General features: G+C 40.5%; 1 protein-coding gene across 1 annotated transcript in view; it reads left to right on the top strand.

Moving 5' to 3' along the window:
* The first annotated feature begins 6,066 nt into the window (after window positions 1–6,066).
* gmds (GDP-mannose 4,6-dehydratase) overlaps window positions 6,067–20,345 on the top strand; it is a 191,215-nt gene continuing 176,936 nt past the window's right edge. Inside the window, exons 1-2 of the mRNA XM_074636264.1 lie at window positions 6,067–6,303; window positions 19,824–19,868. Coding sequence (XP_074492365.1) covers window positions 6,205–6,303; window positions 19,824–19,868 — 144 coding nt within the window. The 5' untranslated portion in view covers window positions 6,067–6,204. The remainder of the gene's footprint in view (window positions 6,304–19,823; window positions 19,869–20,345) is intronic.

The following is a 20,345-nucleotide window of genomic DNA, read 5'->3' on the forward strand; positions in this document are numbered from 1 at the left end:
TTATAATGACTGATGATAGAGGATAAGTATTTTTGGAAAGTAAATCTTCAGTTATTATTGAGACATTTGGTAACCTCTGCTACTTTGTTGGTTCACACAGTGTTTCAGCTTCATCCAGAGCCAGAAGAGACTCACGTTTCACTGCTGCTGTGATTTTCAAAAAATGGATTACTTTCTAAAAAAAACATCCCATTTAGCTTCTACATCAACTGACTTTGCATGCAGACTCAAACTGAGAAAAATATGCCTGAGAGCACACAAACCACATCTTCAAATGCAAATATCTGAGTACCGGTATGCTAATAAAGTGTCAACAAGACTGAATCACTCTCAGGTCACTGAAACTCTCAAATCAATCTGTATGTCTGTGCACATTCATCACCAACAACATCAAACAACATCAACATACATGTAATTATAGACAATTATGGAATACATGTGCCCGCTTTTTAAAAATACAATAGCCTATCTCATAAAAAATTTAAAAGATTTTCAAAAATTCCCTGTTTAGCAATTTTACGAAATCAATTGGTGGATTTGCACAGTAAAACTATGCTCTTTGGGTAACGGGTTAAATTTCCAACAAATTTAAAAATAATCTGCAAAACATTTTTTGGATATAGGCTAGCCTACTAGGCTACAATACTACAGTCAGTGTAAAATACTCTTCAAGTAATTCAAAATCTTACTTAAGCAAAAGTACATGGTGGACACACTGCCCGCATGAGGCTCGCGTGAGTCTCGCGTGGCGGCTTGTTTTTTATTTCGGCGTCCATGTTAACAGGTTAGAGTGGACACACTGCCCGCATGAGACGCGCGTCTATTTTATAGAATAGAAGGCTCGCCTATTTTACACGCGAGCCTCTCGCGTCTCAGCTGCGTGTCCCAGCAGCAACAGACAGTGAAGGTGATCTATTGACAGTATATGGACATCATATCAGCTACATAATACAGTTTACATGTCTAGACATCTGTAGAATATGTCACAGACAGTGAAAGGGATCTAGTGACTGTATATTAACATCATACCAGCAAGACTTTACTGCAGTTTACATGTCTAGACATCTGTAGAATATGTCACAGACAGTGAAAGGGATCTAGTGACTGTATATTAACTTCATACCAGCAAGACTTTACTACAGTTTCGAGGTTTATCTGTAGAATATGTTACGGAGATGAAAAAAAAGTAAAGTTAATTAAACTTGTTTTTAAATCAACACTTCCTGCTTTCATTTCAAAATAAAAGCCCTCAGGCGTTTTTTCTATAGACAGAATCCCTTCATTTGTTAACACGAGGCTTTTGATAAAGTTTGGGGTTTAAATCAACACTTCCTGCTTTCATTTCGTAATAAAAGCCCTAAAGCGGGGTTTCTTTGCACAGAATTCCTTCATTTGTTAACACGAGGCTTTTATTCTGAAATATGTGCAGTCAGTGCTGTGAAACAAGCAGTGACTTGGAAAGCATCATAAATGAATACAGTAAGGAGTTTTAATTGTGGATTATTACTATTATTTACTAATTACCACATGTTTCTGAACCTTTCTCTGTCTAAAATAAATATAAATTATATTTATCATGAAGTTAAATGGCCATTAAAAGGCAAACTCTATGTAGAAAGAAAGGGCTGTCAGCTGCAGCAAAAACACAGCTGACAGGTAGCAGACACGCTCTGGACAGGCAGCTAACTCGCATCTAGTGTGAACACCCTAGGTGGGCATCACGCGGCCACGACGCGACGCTGCCGTCACGCCAGCCTCATGCGGGCAGTGTGCCCACGGCATGAAGCGGGCAGTGTGCCCACGGCTTTAAGCGTCATGACTCCTCTTCTATGACTCCTGCCGGTGATGCTTGTGTGTGAGTGTGCTTTTGTTTGAGTGAGTGTGTGCTTGGTGTGTGTTTGCTTCAGTTTCATCCCTTGCCCTCTGTCTCCCTCTCACTGCACACCTGCCTGACATCTGCAAATATCACACCTGTCTGCCATCATGCAGGAAGAGAAGATGGAGAGTGGAGATGGCTTGTAGGAAAGTAGCTTACTAATGTGCAGTCATGCACCAACAGCCAGTCCCTGCTGGACCGGTAGGCCAATTCCGTACACGGTTTGTGTTTGTGTCACATTTCCAGCTCTGTTACTAGTTTAGCTTGCCTGCTAGTCTTATCTGTCTATCAGCTTGTTTGTGTACCTGTTTCCTTGAAAGACCTGCTCTCCTTGTTACCATGAATACCTGTCTGCCTTTACCCGCCTCGTCAGTTGACCAAACCCACATCAAAGCTCTCATTCCTGGGTTTCCCGCCTGGATACAATTCCCCACTCCCCAGCCAAGGCTCCTGCCAGCCTCCATCTCATCTTACCTGTTATTCCTCTGAAATAAAGACTTGTTTTTCACCTACCTGCCTGTCCTGCTACAATCCGCATTTGGCATCAAAATATACTTCAAACCACACCGTACCAAAAGTAAAAGTGCTCATTATGCAGAATGGCCCTTTTCAGAATAATATATATTGTATCTCTGGGTTAAAAATATTCAGGGCAGGCTCTAGCCCTTTTGGTGCCCTATAATTGAAATTCAGATTTGGAGTACCCCTACCGCTGCTGCGGCGACACTTGAGGGTTCAACCCCCGAGTACCCTAATCCTAGCACCGTAAACTGCGACTTTGTTCAACTTGGTTTTAAGACAAACATTTAGATTTTTATTTTAGGAAATAAATATGTTTATTATAATATAAATAAATAATTGGTCCCTGATATCGTTGTCTTAAAAGTGTTGAGTCAGTTTCATTACAATGAGAGTTACAGGGGTGAAAAGTGTATTTCTGTCTTTTTTTATTTGTTACCTCAAGGCAGAAAATGAGGAAGGGCGCCCACAAGGAAACCTATCGTTTTTCTAAGGATTATTATTTTTCCGCTGCGAGATCACATTTTTGAGGCACTAGGATGCACGAAAACTCACGAAAATTGGAATATGAATCAGAACTGGCGAAAATTGCAAAGTTCTTTAAAGGTCACCTATTATGCAAAATGCACTTTTCCATGTCTTTTAAACATCAATATCTGTCCCCAGTGTGTCTACAGGCCACCATAGTATCATAAAAGACCATCCTCTCTCTTTTTCTCCTCCTCCGTTTGTCCGGAAATGGGTGCAGAAAAAAAAATCGCTTTTTTTCCTTCTCTTCTGACGTCATTAGAGAAATGCAAGCCATGTAAGGGTTTCCTGGTCGAACCAGAGAGAACCTTCAGTAGCTGACCCCGCCCCACAGCGCGTCACTGTCTCTCCTCCTCAACCTAACTTGAGCAAAGTCTGCAAGAACCAGCAGAACAGGCTTCATGTACTCCCATCATCTAAATATAACATGTTCTTTCACAAAGGCTTTATGTAATTACACTGTTTAAACAGATGATATTTATATATTATATATATTTGATGTCATGCATGTAGCAGAGTACAGGTAGTAAATAGTGACTTGTAAGCAACACAACACATTTCTGTTTCACAGTCAAACTGTATTTGAGTAGACAGATGACAATATTAATTATTCACAGCATTTGTAATCATCCCACCTGTTAGTTAGTTAAGTTAACATGGTACAGGAGAAAGTCTTCAGCTCTGGTAAACTATGGTAAGCTAAGCTCCGGTGGTCTGTAGTCATGGTAACACAGAGACAGCTACTACTGTAAATAATATACCATTACTCTGATCTTCCATACATTTATCTTTTAGCAGAAATAATGAACTGACTACTGTTTCACATCTTCTATTTTCCACCCTGATGGTCGCTGTGTTTACACACCGTCTCATAGCGGTAGCATGTAGCTAATGGGGTTAGCTCTGTATCTCCCATCTGCTTTCAGCTATCTGCTCTCCTCTGGGATGATTCTGTCGGTCATTTCTCACAGATGGATCTGTAAAGACAGACGTAAAACAGAGTGTATGTTTACGGTTTACAGAGTTGATGCATGAGGTAAACACTGAGTTAACTAACAGAGCTATAAATAGTATTATTTACCTGAGAGAAACCGTCAGGAAAACCTGGAATCTGGACCGCAGATGTTCATCATGTGTCGCCGATTTCTGATCAGATTCCTCCGGTAACGTGCGCTGGGTGAAGTTTCTGGTTTATAAACTTTAAAGTGGTTTATAAGCTCTATTCTAGCTGCTATCTCTCCACTCCTCTCTCTCCACTCGTCTCTCTCTCTCTCTCTCTCTCTCTCTCTCTCTCTCTCTCGAGAGAGAGAGAGAGAGAGAGAGAGAGAGAGAGAGCTTCTCCGGGAGGGAGGGGGAGGGTGACGCTGTTGTTGTTGAGGAAGTTTGATTGACAGAAAACGCTGACCAATCAGAGCAGAGTGGGAGGAGACAGGCTGTGAATCAGTGGTTTTCAGACAGAGGCTGAATTAGGCTCTGAGGCAGGCAGACTCAGGCTGCAGTATGAGAAGAATAAAGGGTTTTTTGAACATTGCAGCATGTAAACATGTTCTAGTGCAACATTAAAATACATCTATGAACCTGGAAATGAGCATAATATGTGACCTTTAATGATTTGGCTCGGGCGCCGCCAGCAGGGTCCATAGCGCCCCCAAATACAGGCAGGGTTGAGAAAAAGTAGCTTCGATCTTCCCGAAATTTGAGTAGCTCATTTCTCACATCTGCAAGAGCATATTAAATATTTTTTGAGATTTTTTCAGACAACAAGAAGTCAGCTATCTTGGATTTTGTGCGTTTATTTAAAATGTACGAACACATGTTTGAGGACATTAGGATGCACAAAAACTCATGAAACTTTACACGCTGTTGTAACTTGACTTTACATCCGATCTGCCCCAAATTTCCCAAGCTGGATAAGAGTCCACGCCTGAAGACATATATGTGCCATTATGAGTGATATGCATAGCGCCACCTACAAGAAACAGGAAGTTGTTGTAAATTGACTATACATTGTCCAATCTGCACCAAACTTGAAATGTTTTATAAGAGTCCCGGCATCAAGACATACACGTGCCATTATGAGTGATAGTCATAGTGCCACCTAAAGGAAACAGGAAGTTGTTCGATATACGAGCCCAATGTGGTATTATACTTGCCCCGGGCAAGTGAGCAATCCTTATTGTTGAGCCGTGCCTGAGGAACCTGCACAATAGAATCAGGTTTTACTCAAATCAAACCATGTCACTAATCTTTCTGACTTAATGTATTCAACACCGTAAAAAACACTAATTAAAACAGACAATAAGTTTGTCTTTACAGCCTCTTTTCCCATGAGTGACATTGGGACACACCCAAACTTTGACACTCACGTCGATTAGATCGCTCACCCAGTAACATTGTTGTTTTTCGCTCTTAACTTTGTCACCAGTAGCTGCAGTTTTGACTTCATGAATGTAATGGGGTACCAAATGACATACTGATATGCTTTTAGTCATATTTATAGGTGATGACAGTACAATATCTGAAATTACAGTCACCAGTGGCTAATAAAAAAAGTGCAGTGCATTTCTTTTACCTGTAGTCTCTACACCACAAATGCCTACACCTCAGTCTGGGTGTAGGAATGACACTGACAACAGAGAGGTGACAGTTGAGGAGGTTCAAAGGGTTCTGCACCCTGCGTTAAAAGCTATGAACACCCGCACAGGTGTTTCCAGTTTATCTGGTTGATTAGATCTCTGCCCACTGTAATTTATCGACATCTTCCTGAGTCTCCTGTCAGCTTTCATTGCACCTGTTTGGGCATTCTTATCATTCTTATCCTGTCTATTCCTTATCTTTATTTGTGCATATTTGCTGTCCTATCTGTTATTTATATTTATGTGTAAGCACATAGAAATACATGCATTAAATTAATTCCAGTTGTATGTACACACTTGGCAAATAAATCTGATTGTGAGTGTGATATAGGAAGCTGCATTTCTCTCTCCATCCTGCAGGCATCGCTGTGTTTACTGACCTGCAGCCCTCTCAGACACTCTGACCCTCTTCAGTGAAGCGCTCTCTGCTGCGCTCCCTTGCTCTCTTCCCATTGGCTGATCTCCCTTTGCTCTCTTCCCATTGGCTGATCGGTCCTCCGCTTCCTCATACGTCAGCCTGCAGCCTGTGGTTTGGTTTACGGATGCTGAGGAGGCTCGTCGGTTCTCTCACTGTAAACACACAACAGCACAGTCGCAGGTATTCTTTTGACAGCAGACTTTTAAACACCCAGCCGAGAAGAAGACATGGCCCTGTGCTCCGAGCAAGCTGCCGGTAGCTCCGCGGTGAACGGAGAGCTGAAGAAGGAGAGGAAGGTGGCCGTTATCACTGGCATCACCGGACAGGTAAACACTCTGCAGCATCTTAGCAACACTGTTGCTAAACAACACCCGAACGCCTCGTGCAATGGGAGGGTTGATCTCTCTCTGCTCTCTCTGAGGGGTTGCAATACACTGTCACTTTATTGACATGAATCTATTGACATTTCTGTGTATGTATTATACGATATTACTGTTAATGACTGATAAATAGACAGAACTTATTTTTATTTTGTTACATGTCATATATATATATACATAAATATATCTAGATTAAAATGTTTACAATAAGATTTTTAATAAGATTTTTTAATTTCTCACTTTGTCTTGCATAGTTGCCATACAAAGTGAGAAGAGTGCAAATATAAAAGTCTGAGATAACAAGAACAATAGGGTGAATATACAGTATAACAATGCCAAAATCAGGTTAACAGTGTCATAAAGATATAAGCAGGGTAATGGTAGGGATCAGTCTAGGTGGTACATGGATATGTATGTACAGAGTGCATGGTTAATACATAATGCTCATGATTATATCCATGTTATTGGCCTTAATGTCCTATACACATATTATGTCCCTCTATGTTCTTGGCAGAAGGGAAGTGTTTATTATCCAAGAAGAAAGCCTTTCTGCTCCTATTATCTTTATTATCTTTATTATCTCAAACACCTGCTTCACTACAAGGAAGTTGTCAGGTTTATATGGGTTTATATGATGCTATACTGTATGTCTTAACTGTGTTTGTTCATATGATGTCTCATTGACACCTGCACTCCTGCATCTCTGCTATCTTTTACACCAAGGAGCACAGTGGAAATAAGTCTTGGACTTTATTGTTCATGTTAATCCGCCCTAGAAAGTGCCGTACAAAAGTTAAAAAAAATAGTAGTAGTATTAGTAGTTTTATCTCTTTGCTTCTATACTCTTTGCTAACGGTGCTAACAGCACAAACAACGGCAACAGTGCTGACAGAGAGCTAACTGTGTTAACCGGGGTGGTGCTATGCTTCCGCAACGCCGCCGTGGGTCTGCGCAATGCAGAGCAGCAGGATTAGCCAGCTAACATGCACACGTGGCCGGATTGGGTATGTAAACAAAGCACAGAGAAGCTCCAATTACAGCACGCACAGAGGGAGTGTGACTTCATTCTCTGCTTAGGTAGACATTACTCCACTATCTTTATATAGCAAATAGTTGTTTGCTGCTATATTAATGCACCTTTAAGTTATACAGCATGCATTGCAAATTAATAAAATAGAAAAGAATCAGGTGACCCAAAAGTGAAAGTAGAGGATGAAGAATTATGGCCAGGCAATATGGTTGAAATCCTTATCACAGTTTTATGTCTGGTGATATATCACAATTGGGGCTGCAACAAACAGCTATTTACATTATAGGTTATTCTGTTGATTATTTTCCTCAACTCATTGTTTTGTCTATAAAATGTAATAAAATAGTGAAAAAATTACTATAATTTCCCAGAGCCCAAGTTGGCCTCTTCAAATTTCTTGCTTTGTAAGAGCCCAAAGATATTCAGTTTACCATCATGACAAAGAAAAGCAGCAAATCCTCACATTTGAGGAGATGAAACCAGCACGTTTGGCATTTTTTTCTTGAAAAAAACCAAACAAAAACCAAACAGTTATCAAAATAGTTGCAGATTACTTTAATTAGAAAATAACCACGTGTTTTTAGAAGAGGTTGTAGAATAGGTAAGGGCAATATAGTTGAAATCCTTATCACCACGTTGTATACAAAAATCACGGTGTGGCAATACCTGTATGTCTCTCACAAAGGTTGCAACATGGATTACAAAACTGGTTTTCAAACCAGTTTTATGATGCATACTGTACATTCAGTGGGTGAAGTCAACGTGTCCTACTCCCATGCCTACCAGAGGGAATCGGCACCATAATATGCAAACAAGGGCTGAAACGCTAACAAAATGCCTGTAGCTAGTTAAAAACATCAGCATGTCAAAGGATTGTTTTAGGACCCTATGTCTACCAGGGGTGCAGCTGATAACTAAAATGAAAAAAAAAGTTAGCAAGCCAATGTAAACTATGTGTTAGCAAGCTACTATAGTTAGCTAAGGCATTTGCAAATATAATAATGCATAGCTTTCTGATTTATCCACATTCCTCTGTAACACAAGTTGCATACTGTCAACTTGTTTTAGCTTTACATACAGAAATGTCTGTATCCACTTTTGTCTTCTTAAAGGCTCAGTTTTTCAGTTCGGCAACTCGGATACTTCCGTTAGTACATCCATGTAGTACACTGGACACACTTTGTACTTACTTGCGTAGTGCGTGAATTTCGACAGGGTAGCGTTGTCTCAAATCACACACGGCTGTTGTGCACTCACCACAAGCTCGGTAGACCAGCTAACGATAGTCAGCCACGGTACATCACGCTTTATTTGCGGTAATTCAATTCAGACGTATAAATGAACAATAATACAATAATAATTATTATAAACAATAATGGCTTCTATCCGACTACAGTATAGTGGTACTTGGTGAAAAAAAAACCCACATGTATAACTTAAGTTTGTATAGTTCGGTGTTTGCCGTTTCAATCACAACCGCTGCAGCTTCCTCGCTCGCCATTTTCACGAGTTTGAAATAGGTTGCTGGCCCCTCCCCTTCTGCTATGTAGCAAAGATGGCGACGGTTGAGGGTGAGAAGTGTCCGGCGTTCCACACTCAACGTTTTGACAATTTTGAGTACAACATCTGGGTACTTGCAGTGCACTGCATTTTGCCACACTTCTCAGTGTGAACGCACTTATGCACTCAAAATAGCAAGTGTTAAGTAAGCACATGAATTGAGACATTAGTTCTGTTGGTAGTGCATGCCACCACACCCTGCATCTTTTAGGCATTTTTCTGTTTGAAAGCAGACGGAATTGACACGGAGGCACCTTCACACAACACAAAGTAGCACACGATCAAAGTGGTGCCTGTTAATTGGCATGAACACAAACACACACCTTCACACCCACGCACTTGTCCTCCACGCCAAATTTAAGCAGCCTACGGCGAAAACTGTTGTTGCCAAAGGGTGGGGAAAGTTTTGGCAACAGCCCGACTGCTGGTTGCAGCTCAAAGCGAATGGAATTGGGCACAACACCTTTCACATTCAAGTTATTTGATCCTTTATTAACCTCAAGATATTGGTTAGCACTCTAAAGCATTAAGCGTGTTTGAGTTGTGTAGGAATGTAAGAGGAGTATGTGAGGGCAAAGGGGACACTAAGGTCGGGGTGTAACTGGATGTGTCGGCCAACATGAATAAAGATAATCGTCTGTTGCAGTTTGACAGTGTATGTACGTGTGGGTGCCTTTTGATGTAATTGAGAAGTGGTGATGTGTGGTCTTTGTCAGCTTTTGGACTGTATTAGTTGGATTTGATGATGCCTTTAATGGAGAAATGTTATATTATTTGTGCTACGGTTGCTGTTAAAAAAGATTGAGGAAGCATCTAATTCTGTATAGGATCTGTGGGAGGGCAGTGACTTCACTATGACTCACTGTTTGACTACATGCTGCTGCTACTGGGGTGAGAAACATGTTTGAGACGCAAAGTTTGCCACCCGAAGGATCGTAACCCGAACAAACATCAGGACAATGGGAAGAGAGGAGTGGTAGCTTGGCTGAACTGGCCTTACTGGTATTAATGTACATATTGAATGGCATCTTTATGGGTCAGTGGTTACATGACAGGACCAGAGTGATGATGTCATCAATGATGTTTGCTATCATGTTATTCTCATGGCTTTGTTCATTGTAGTTTCTTTGCCTGGAGGTTGGGAAGTTTGTGTCCTTGTCATGTTAGCTGGTTTCACTCTGCCATGAAAAACGCCTGCAAGTCAAACATGCCGAAGTCCAGTCAGTGTTATTGTTAGAGACTGAACATGAAACATTGTCTGTTGTGAGGAGGTTAGAAATTTTCGTTTTTAGTTTAGTCGATATTATCAGCAGATATTTGCTTATCATATACTATTAACACGTTTGCGAAATTGCAATTCATTAATGCGTCATATGTCGGATTTGCATATTTGACACTTTTTCATTCATTCAAAATTCCAATGTAATTAGTTTTATTTTATATTTAATTGTTTTTTTTTTATTATTAATTTCTTGTGAAGTTTCCAGATCAAAATATACAGTCTTCTGTTTATTGTGACTCTCATCTTTGATCATTTTAGTTTATTAATAACTCTAAAATGTACTACCTCAGTACATACAGTATAACTATTATTATACCCAAAGTTGATGGATCTTTGGTTTATTTAATGTGTAAAAAATTATATAAAAATAGAATAATAAATAATATTGGCCAAACGAACATCATTGCGTTAATATCGATATTGGTATTAGCCTTTTTAAAAGTTCAGTATTGTTCAGTTTATACTTGGTATACTTGGTGTATTTGGTTCTAAATAATTATTAAGGATGAACCCAAAATGTTTTTATATGAAAACAATAGACATTAATTATGTTTTTGGTTTTTTTGTCGTAAAATGGAAGCACTCACTCATTTTTGTTGTTTTGGTTAATAAGTCAGATATTGTCCTGCATACAGACAATAGATACTGTGTCAGGCTATTCAGATTTGTACATTTTTTTTCCTGCAATACCTGTAAGTTTATTAGTTGTGGTTGACCGATATGGGCTTTTCAACGGCCGATACTGATATTTAGAGAACAGGGAGGCCGATATATAATGCAGATATCTATTTTTTTCTTTTTCTTTTTGCATCTGATAAATTACAACGATTTAATAAATTTAACCAAATTTGCTGAACTTATATGAACATTTTTCAACACTGTTATTGTCTGCATTGTCTCCGTTTGCTCAAATAAATCTGTACTCTGTCTGCAGTGCACTTATTTAGATAAAACAATCATCAACTAAATAAATGTCTACAGGTAATTAAAAACTTAACTTTGTAAAAAACAACAACTTATCAATGATAAAAAAAATAGTTTTAGTGCACTTAACAACAGTATTTGTCAGCAGATAGCAGCATCTCCCTGCTTCTGAGAGAGAATACAAATTTGTCAACTTACCATAAATAAAAAATAAATAAACCATGTTAGTTTGGTGGCCTTCCCTGGTGTTTGCTAACTTCGTTCCACAGCAGTCACACTGAGATGCTGCCTACAGATGTGTCTGCAGACAATTTGTTTTAATCGGCCTCATGAGTGCAGGCATCGGCCGATTATCTCAAAATGGCATTAATCGGCCCATTATCACTATTTATTAAGCCATTGCAAGAAATGTTGCAATAAGGGATTTACACGATTTTTTTAACAAGTATCTTGATTTGTTGGGTATCTGTCAGACAGTCCAATCTGATATTTTACCTATAAATTCAATTGAATGTACATAATATGTCAATACATTTTGTAAAATGTTCTATATATCAATATATATTGGGAATAACACTTGGAATAGAATTGAAAAGCCATAATGGAAGAGGTTCAACCCTTCCACTTGGTCATTTCTACTGTAAAGAAGTGCTTCTGTGCTCTTTAGAAAGCTTAATGGTATGAACACCATAGATAACACAGTATTTGGTTTGATTTGAATAGCATGGCATTCTCAAAGAAGTGGCGGCGGTGGCTTGAACCTGTCGGAGACATTTGCATTTGTGGGTGTGCACGTATGCGCAAAGAGGAGCATTGTCAGTTTTTGGGCGTTAATTTCCAAGTAAAATCGAGCAAATAAGCAGCAGGGGATAAGCAGAGACCTGGGGGATGTTTCATGGTTGGAGGAGAAAGTTGCCAGTTGACCGTTCCCAGAATGCAGCCATATCCGTCTAACTATCAGAGGTCTTGGAAAGTCATTTCACATTCCTTTTGTCGAGCAGCACTTTCCGAAACTCCCCTCACCCTCTTTAACAGAAAACAAAGAATAACAGCGTTAATTCATTTTTATCCCGCCGGTCATAGCGATACTGTTGAATACCCAGAGCCCATGCAGGAGGCAAGCAGGCAGGCATCTGGATAGACCATCTCAGGAGTCACTAGCGGGGTGTCGGGGTCACAGCGATGCCATAAATCGGCTGGCTAACTACTGTTCATAAATTTCAGGGCAGCATGCTGCTCAGTCTGAATATTTTTGACTGCTGTCTCAGTGGGAAGCCCTGGGGTGAGAGGGTGAGAGTTATGGGAGACCACCTGAGTGCCAAGGAGGCAGAGCTGCAGAGCCGGGGCAGGGGCTCTGGCTGATAGAGCTGTTTTTACGATCCGGGGTTACGAAGAGGACAGGTCCGGCCTCTCTGTTCGACAGTAAAACTTTATCTTGGCTTTGAGGTTCACACGTCTTTCTGCAGCTCATCTGGTTGGGAAAACAACGCCGCGCCGCGACGCGACCTCTCGGGCCGTTTGATGCTCATCCTGCGAGCCTCTTTTTCTTCATCCTTTTGTTGGCATTTGATACACTTCTCTCATCCCTCCCTCGCCTGCTTTTCACTGACTCCCTCTGTTAGCAGCACAGGATAGAATCTGGAGCGAGCGCCAGCAATAATAATCATAAAGCTAAGAATCCGTGCACACATCTCCTCTGTCGCTCGTAACGGCTGCTGATGGCTCCTTCAAGGCTGATTCCTGAAGTCTGTTAACTTGTAGTTGGACAGGAAGGAGGTGTAAGTTCAGCTGCAGCGAACACATGGGAATGGATTTCAAATGCAAATTTATAATTACACACTGTACATTCGGGATTACAGGAAGTCCTATTGATACCAGGAAGCTCTCTCTATATTGGTTTCAGCGTCACGCCTGAGTTGGTCCAAGAGTTGAGGAGGAATCAGGCTGCACACCAAGTGTTCCTACTTAGCCGCTGTGTGTGTGATTATGTGTGTGCACATTCACATGCTGCTGTGTGTTGTGGTCTGTGATTGCAGCGTCATTAAACCATATCAGGCCTAATTGCGGAGCAGTGGCGTGCTGGGCAGCTTCTCCTTGCGGTCTAATGTAAGCACATTAAATTGATGCATTTGTAGTTTACACAAAATGACAAATAAACGCATGTGCGGCCATGAACTCTGTGTTTGCTTAAATGCATGCATAATGCCTCCAGGCACACGGACATACGCTCTTTAAGTTTTGGTTATGTATATTTTGCTCTAATGTTAGGCAGGTGATCGAACCCTAAGGTATTAAAGGTCACAGAGCGGCCCTCGTAATACTATTGATTAGTAATTCACTGTTCCACCAGCAGGGGGTGCTAAACTCATAGTGCTGGGGTTTGTGTAAAGACATCACATACTCCCTTCCTCCCTTCTCTTTGGCTGGAGAGCTGACAATAGTTGTGTTGATCGTCTTAATGGTTAAGGAGGTTATGACTGTTTACTACATTATATTTGCGCATGCTGGTCAGTGCTTACAAATATGATCAAATACCAAAAATTCACAGCTTCTTGCTTCTCAAATGTGAAAATGTGCAGGTTTTTCTCTCCAATTACAGTAAAATGAATATCTTTGGGTTTTAGACAGTTAATTTGACAAAAGAAACTATTTAAATAAGTCAACTTTGGCTCTGAAGAATTAACATTTTTCACTATCATTTGACATTTTATTGACCAAATCATACTTAATCCAGAAAAGGATTGGCAGATTAAGTCAAGTTATCCATCCATGTGAAAGTGATCCCATGACCTCAGAGGAAGAACTTTGTTTCTAAAACATGAAATTGTTAACAATGTCAGCTGATGCTCCTTTATCTTTGATGTCTGTTATATTATTTAGAACTTTTCTCCTTGACCGATTTGTTTTAAATGGGATGGTCAGCTGTTTTTTTCCATTATACTTGCATTTTGCTATTTCCTTTTCATTGTCCTGAAATACCTGCATATATTGTTTTATTGTTCATATGATCATCTGTTGAGCTTTGTTCACACAGAGTGCATCTCACCATTTTAAGATTGAAAATTAGTTTAGCTTCTAAACAGCCTCATTCACGCCAGCTGTATAGGAGAGGAGATGGGTGTCTGCCAACGTGCCTCCCCATAACCTGTACTATACTGTATGAATAGAGATGTAGCATATCAGAAAGGGTGGTCCTGACAAATGAAATGGTCCATCCTGCTAAGAGTTTTGAGCACAGCTAGGGCTGGGTATAGAGCCTCAATATTTTGGCTACTATTGATTAGGGCTGCAACTAATAATTATTTTCATTGGTGATTAATCTGTCAATTATCTTCTCGATTAATCGACTATTGTTTGGTTTATAAAATGTCAGAAAATGGGAAAAATGACGATCAGTGTTTCCCAAAGCCCAAGATGACATCCTCAAATGTCTTGTTTTGCCTGTAACTCAAAGATATTCAGTTTACTGTTATAGAGGAGTAAAGAAACCAGAACATATTCACATTTAAGAAGCTGGAATCAGAGAATCTTTGGACTTTTCTTCATAAAAAAATTACTCAAACTGATTAATCAGTTATCAAAATAGCTGGCGATTAATTTAATGCTTGAAAACTAGTTGGTTAATCGTTACAGCATACTTTTGATATTAACCGCAACGTGTTTGCTGCATTTAATATTGAAAACTGTCAAGTGACAAAACTTGGCGCTTACTGTCAGGTCAAATTTCTAATCTTCTTTACTTTGATCTGATAGTTCCCAATTTTAAATCATAAGTTGTTGTGCGGCTGTTCTTGAGTAGAAAATTACACAAAAAAGAGTTTTGTGGAAAAACGTGTTTGTGTTTATTGAAGTAAGGTGTTAAAAGGGTACTGTTTATTGTATCGTGTTGATAATTCAGGTATTTAATTTGCAGTAGTATAGTAGTAGCTACTGTCCTAAGGCGTTTGTAGCGATGAACTAAACGTGTCGGCCAGATATGATTATGTTACCTCTCTGCACTGCAGAAGCCGCACAGAAGAAATATTTTTAAGGTGAAAGACCTAAAGCTGTATAGCTTTCTCGTGAGAAACGCACACATACACACATACAACCACCAGTGCCACCGTCGGATATTGATGCGTATCCATCCTCTTAATGAAACCGCACGATGATGATGTGATAATGATGATGATGGGAATGTTGATTGGAGCTAATGATGGCACTCGGAGGGAGTAGTTCTACAGCGAACATTGTTAACATTTTTCAGACACATGGACTGATTTAATCTAACATCAACATGAGCTCTAGGTTTTCTTCCCCTCTGTCCTTTCACCCTTTCCTGAGCTTTTTCCTGTGTTTACATATGTCTTTAATTCTATCGAAGCTTCCCCTTCTTCCCCTTTTGTTTTCTCTAGTTTAAGTAATGTTGTTCATAGAGAATTTCTTTTAATAATGGGATTTTAAAGGCCTCATGTTTTTTTTTTTCACTAAAAAGAGGACAGAAAAATGCAGAAAATGAAGAAACAAACTTGAAAAGTATTTAGAATATATTAAAACGCACACAAAGCTCTGCATCCAAACAGCTGCACTTGCACGTTTCATTCCTTAAAATGTCTGATTTAACATGACTAATGTCTGTAATTATACAATATATGCCTTTACATTACTGAGCAGGAATTAGATGTAGTTTTCTAGTTGATTTGTATTGTGCTGTCTTTGTGTACCCCAAAAACATGCAACATGGGTGCACTGACACACATATCATATAATTTAATTTTATCCCCTTTAAGGACTAAAGAAGTTACATTCCTTAAACATGAAAATCAAAGTCTGCTTAGCATGAAATTTCAGAAAATGATTAATACTCATACTGTTCAGTGGTAGTGAAGGATCTCACACCTGTACCTGTATGCAGCATGAGTTTTTACACTCTGGCTCCTCCTGCAGACGATCCTTGCTACTGCAGACGATCAACATTCAGTTAACATTTTCACAACACCAGTATTCAAATATGAGACAGTCATTGTCTTGTACTTCAATTAGCATCTACTCTCCTGTTGCTGAAGCAGCCTCTTTGCTTATATTCAGTGTAGCTGTAAAGTGGAGAGATCATATTGTGTCAAAGACCAAAATGAGCCTTTGAGGAGTTAGTGTTGTGACATAGACCTGGCAGGTGAGCATATAGTTGTGTGTGTGTGTGTTTGTGAGTGTGTCCTCCATTCCCCCCCTGCTCCCACCAAGCGCCCAGCTCCCCATAACAGGAAACAGTGAGGTGAGGCCAGGGTTTATGGGCTAATACGGCCTCAAAGGAGCCTCTTGTTTTGAAACAGAGCTGCAGCTCTTCAGGCTTGTTTTCCATATTGGTCTGGCGTGAAACGCTTTGACCCTGGCACAGGGGCAGGAAAACATGACACCGGCCGGAGCTTTGAACGCCGTGGGGACGGGCGAGGGGCTGCCAGTGCCCGTGCCCATTCCCCCCCCTCTGGGTTAGGCAGAAACAGGTTGAGAATCGGTGCCAACGACCGCACAACCTGAAGGCTCAACCTGCAAAACTGAAAATGATCTTAAAAAAACATTTAGAGTAGTACTAAGGCATACATCAATTTTTATGAAACAAGAAAAAAACATTTGCTATTAATGAGTCTTTGAGGACTGTACTAGCTGTTTAGCATTTTTAAGCCCATTCAACTTAGTGTCAGGACAAAAACAATGACGGAAGTGAGAAGTGTGTGAATCTAAATTAAAAGCCTGTTCATGAGGGGAAAAAGAAACTAAAACTGCCACTTGTTTGGCTTACACCTTCTTCAGGGTGTTGAAGCGGCAGCCATGAGGTTAGGTTGGAGGTTGCACAACACGAGGAAAATATGTTATCAATATATAGTTGGATGACAGACGCTACAAAGTGAAAGTGAAAGAGTCTCAACCTAGAGTAGCAGGAGTCATATTTCACACACACAGGATGGGAGAGTGTTGACAGACAAGATGATGGCGGAGGATTTGGTGTCAAAGCGAAAAGCAAAAGCGGCAATTTGGCAATGCTTCGGGATTTAAACCCAATGCTATAAGGGAACCGTGAAGTTAATGAAGCAATCGCTGTGTGGAGGACGGAGCGTTCACAGCCGGTTTGCGCGGCGCAGCGGTGCCGGGTGGAAACTTGTGGCTCCGCAGCAAAAGCGCGACCGGAGAGACCAGACACACCGCCATCCAGTGTTAAATATCAAAGTAAGCGCTAACACCGGTGTTGTCACAAGTTTATTATCCGGTGGGAAAATTTCCTCACCGTGACATCCCACCTCAGTGGGTCAGGTTCTGTTAGACGGCTCACACACAAGGAAGCAAGTAAATTCTCATCCTCATAATACACAGATCTCAGACTCTCATCATTTCAGACGGGAGCTAAAGTACTGTATATAAACGGCTTCCTGGATGCATGCCTCCAATTCTTCCAAAGAACAGACATATCAACAACCAGAAAAGTGAGCATCTAATTGAGATGTGATATTTAGTTTCATCGACCTTATATCCAGCTGCAGTGGAAAGCTGTTTTCAGCAAACACGTAAGGGATAACGTACAGCAAGCCGGTCATTGTTGTGAAATTGTTGCGTGCGTGCGTGTGTGCGTGTGGGCTTGTTTTTTTCTGCCCCCTAGTGGCCATAAATCAGCTGTAACCCTTTAATGCAACTCCCTGCAAACTTAACCTGAGCGATAACGTCTCTGCTGTTTCTTTTTAAACAACGTTTTCCAGCGTGTAGTTGTCAGTTTGGACAAATGGGCAAATTGCTCAATGTCAGACTTTGCCCACCTGTACAGCCTCTCCAGGATCATGCCCCGATGCAGCCATGTTCCTGCCCGGCGCTGAGTGCAGGTTCTTGGGTGTCCTTCAACCTCTAGCCCCCCCTAAACCCTTTCCTCCTCTGCTCCCTGCCCTCCACCTCGACGGTTACCCCCAGACCTGGAGAGGACGCACGGGGCTGGCAGTGTGAGAGTATGTGTGTGTGCACATATGTGAGGGGGGGATTGAGGGATGAATGCCATGACTAGTTCGGAATGTTCCAGAGTGTTCCAGAATGTGCGGTCGGAAAGTCTGAGCAGGGAAAAAAGACGAGGAGTAACATGGGTGAGGGGAACAAGACCTTATTGACAGGGCTCGCTCTCTCACACACCGACACACACACTCACACACACACACACACATATACACATACACATTGGCCCAATGTCTGGCCAAAGCTCCTGATTCATGTGGATGTTACACCTAATGATCCCAGGGCTCAGTGTTCAGCTACAGTGTGGAGGTTTCAGGAGGGTTGTTATCCAACACCATGAAAGAGTTTACATTAATGTGTCATGGGGTGAACAATATACATGTTAACTTTTCAACAAATCACTGCACCAGCCAGTTAAACCAAGAAGAATTGTACTATAAGAGGTGTTCTGGTGGGTTTCGTCTCTAAAAGATCCGATGTGACACTACATTTGGACATCTGTTGGCGTAATCATTAATGAAATGATAAAAATGAGTATTTACTGTAACTATTCAGCAAAAAACAACTTCTGCTTCATTGAAAAGTCTTTTGTCCATCTTGAACGAACCACACTGATGTTCACCCTCACGCTAGTGTTTCTCTTTTTTAAGGCTGCAGTGTTTCTTTCATTGTGTACTTGTAAGATAATGATCATCCATACTTGAGACATCTAACGCTTCACTGAACACATAAGGAACTTACCTAAACAGCAGAAGCATTAGCCGGCGTGTACGGAACATTTATTCTTCATCACAAATCTGCACATTTGCCTAATCTGAAAATTTAAAAAATAAATGTATTATTTCATAAATAGGTAGTTCATATTTTTTCAAGGGCTATAACATATTTTGGCCTAAACAGACTAAAAATATAATAACTCTTACGTCATTTATTTATTACATGCATTTAATTGCATGTAAAGTTTTAATTTTCTATCAATTTAGCAGATGATTTTTTGAAAGCTCTGTTCTTTCACGGTTATGTTACATAATTTTACAATTAGCAGGTATTTAGGGTTGCAACTAATGATTATTTTCATTGTCGATTAATCTGTTGATTATTTTCTCGATTAGTTGATAGTTGTTTGGTCTATAAATGGTCAGAAAATGGTGAAAAATATCAATCAGTGTTTCCCAAAGCCCAAGATGACGTCCTCAAATGTCTCGTTTTGTCCACAACTCAAATATATTCAGTTTACTGTCATATTGGAGTAAAGAAACCATAAAATATTCACATTTAAGAAACTGAAATCAGAGAATTTGGACTTATTTTTCTTAAAAAATGAGTCAAACCGATAAATCTATCAAAATAGTTGATGATTAATTTAATGTTGACAGCTAATCGATTAATCGTTGCAGCTCTACAGTTATTACAGCAACATTTGGTGCTGTCCTGCCTGTGTGTATATCTGTGGTTGGGTCATCAGGTCTGGTTCTCCCTGGCCTGTAGAAAAGACTACAACAAAGCCTGTGTCCTAAGAGTGTGTGAATCATTTACACTTTGTGATATCTTGAATTCAGTTTTCCCAAACCTGGACGGAGAATGTTTTCTCATGTGCTGTGATTGAGTCGGTACGAGAAACTCTGATCACTATGTCTGGACACACTTGTGTATTTTGTGTAATATTACAGGTTTTTAAGTAGTGTTGTCTTCTGTCTTTTTCAGGATGGCTCCTACCTGGCCGAGTTCCTGCTCGCTAAGGGCTACGAGGTGAGAGAGAAATCTAGACTGTGGACTTAACAGTACCAAGAATTTGTCCTACTGTGAAAGCTCAGACACACGCTCACACACATACACAGGAATGAATGCAGACACTCGCAAATGCCAACGAACACAGACGCACACAGAGCGACATTCCCTCGATAAGCTTGGTCCAGCCACAGCGCTGTGTGTGGGAGCTCCTCAGGGATCGTGACGTAACGTGACTTCGTACGCGGACTGACTCGCACCTCAACCCTGATAACACCCTGTGTGCTGCTTCGAGCCTGTTAACCCCTCACCTTTTACCCCCGGGTCAAACCATTAGCAGGGAAATAGTTGTTATTATATGGTCATACGAGTGAGGTCACCAACTTTCACCTGCTGCGCTATGTGTGTTTTTAGGAGCACAAAAAGTCAACATCCTGTCGATGGATGCAGAGGTTAACAAGCTGTTTCTGCTACGTAGGGTTTCGGCGTTGGTTTGAC

Source organism: Sebastes fasciatus, chromosome 5 (assembly GCF_043250625.1).
Source record: "Sebastes fasciatus isolate fSebFas1 chromosome 5, fSebFas1.pri, whole genome shotgun sequence".
NCBI classification, from domain to species: domain Eukaryota; kingdom Metazoa; phylum Chordata; class Actinopteri; order Perciformes; family Sebastidae; genus Sebastes; species Sebastes fasciatus.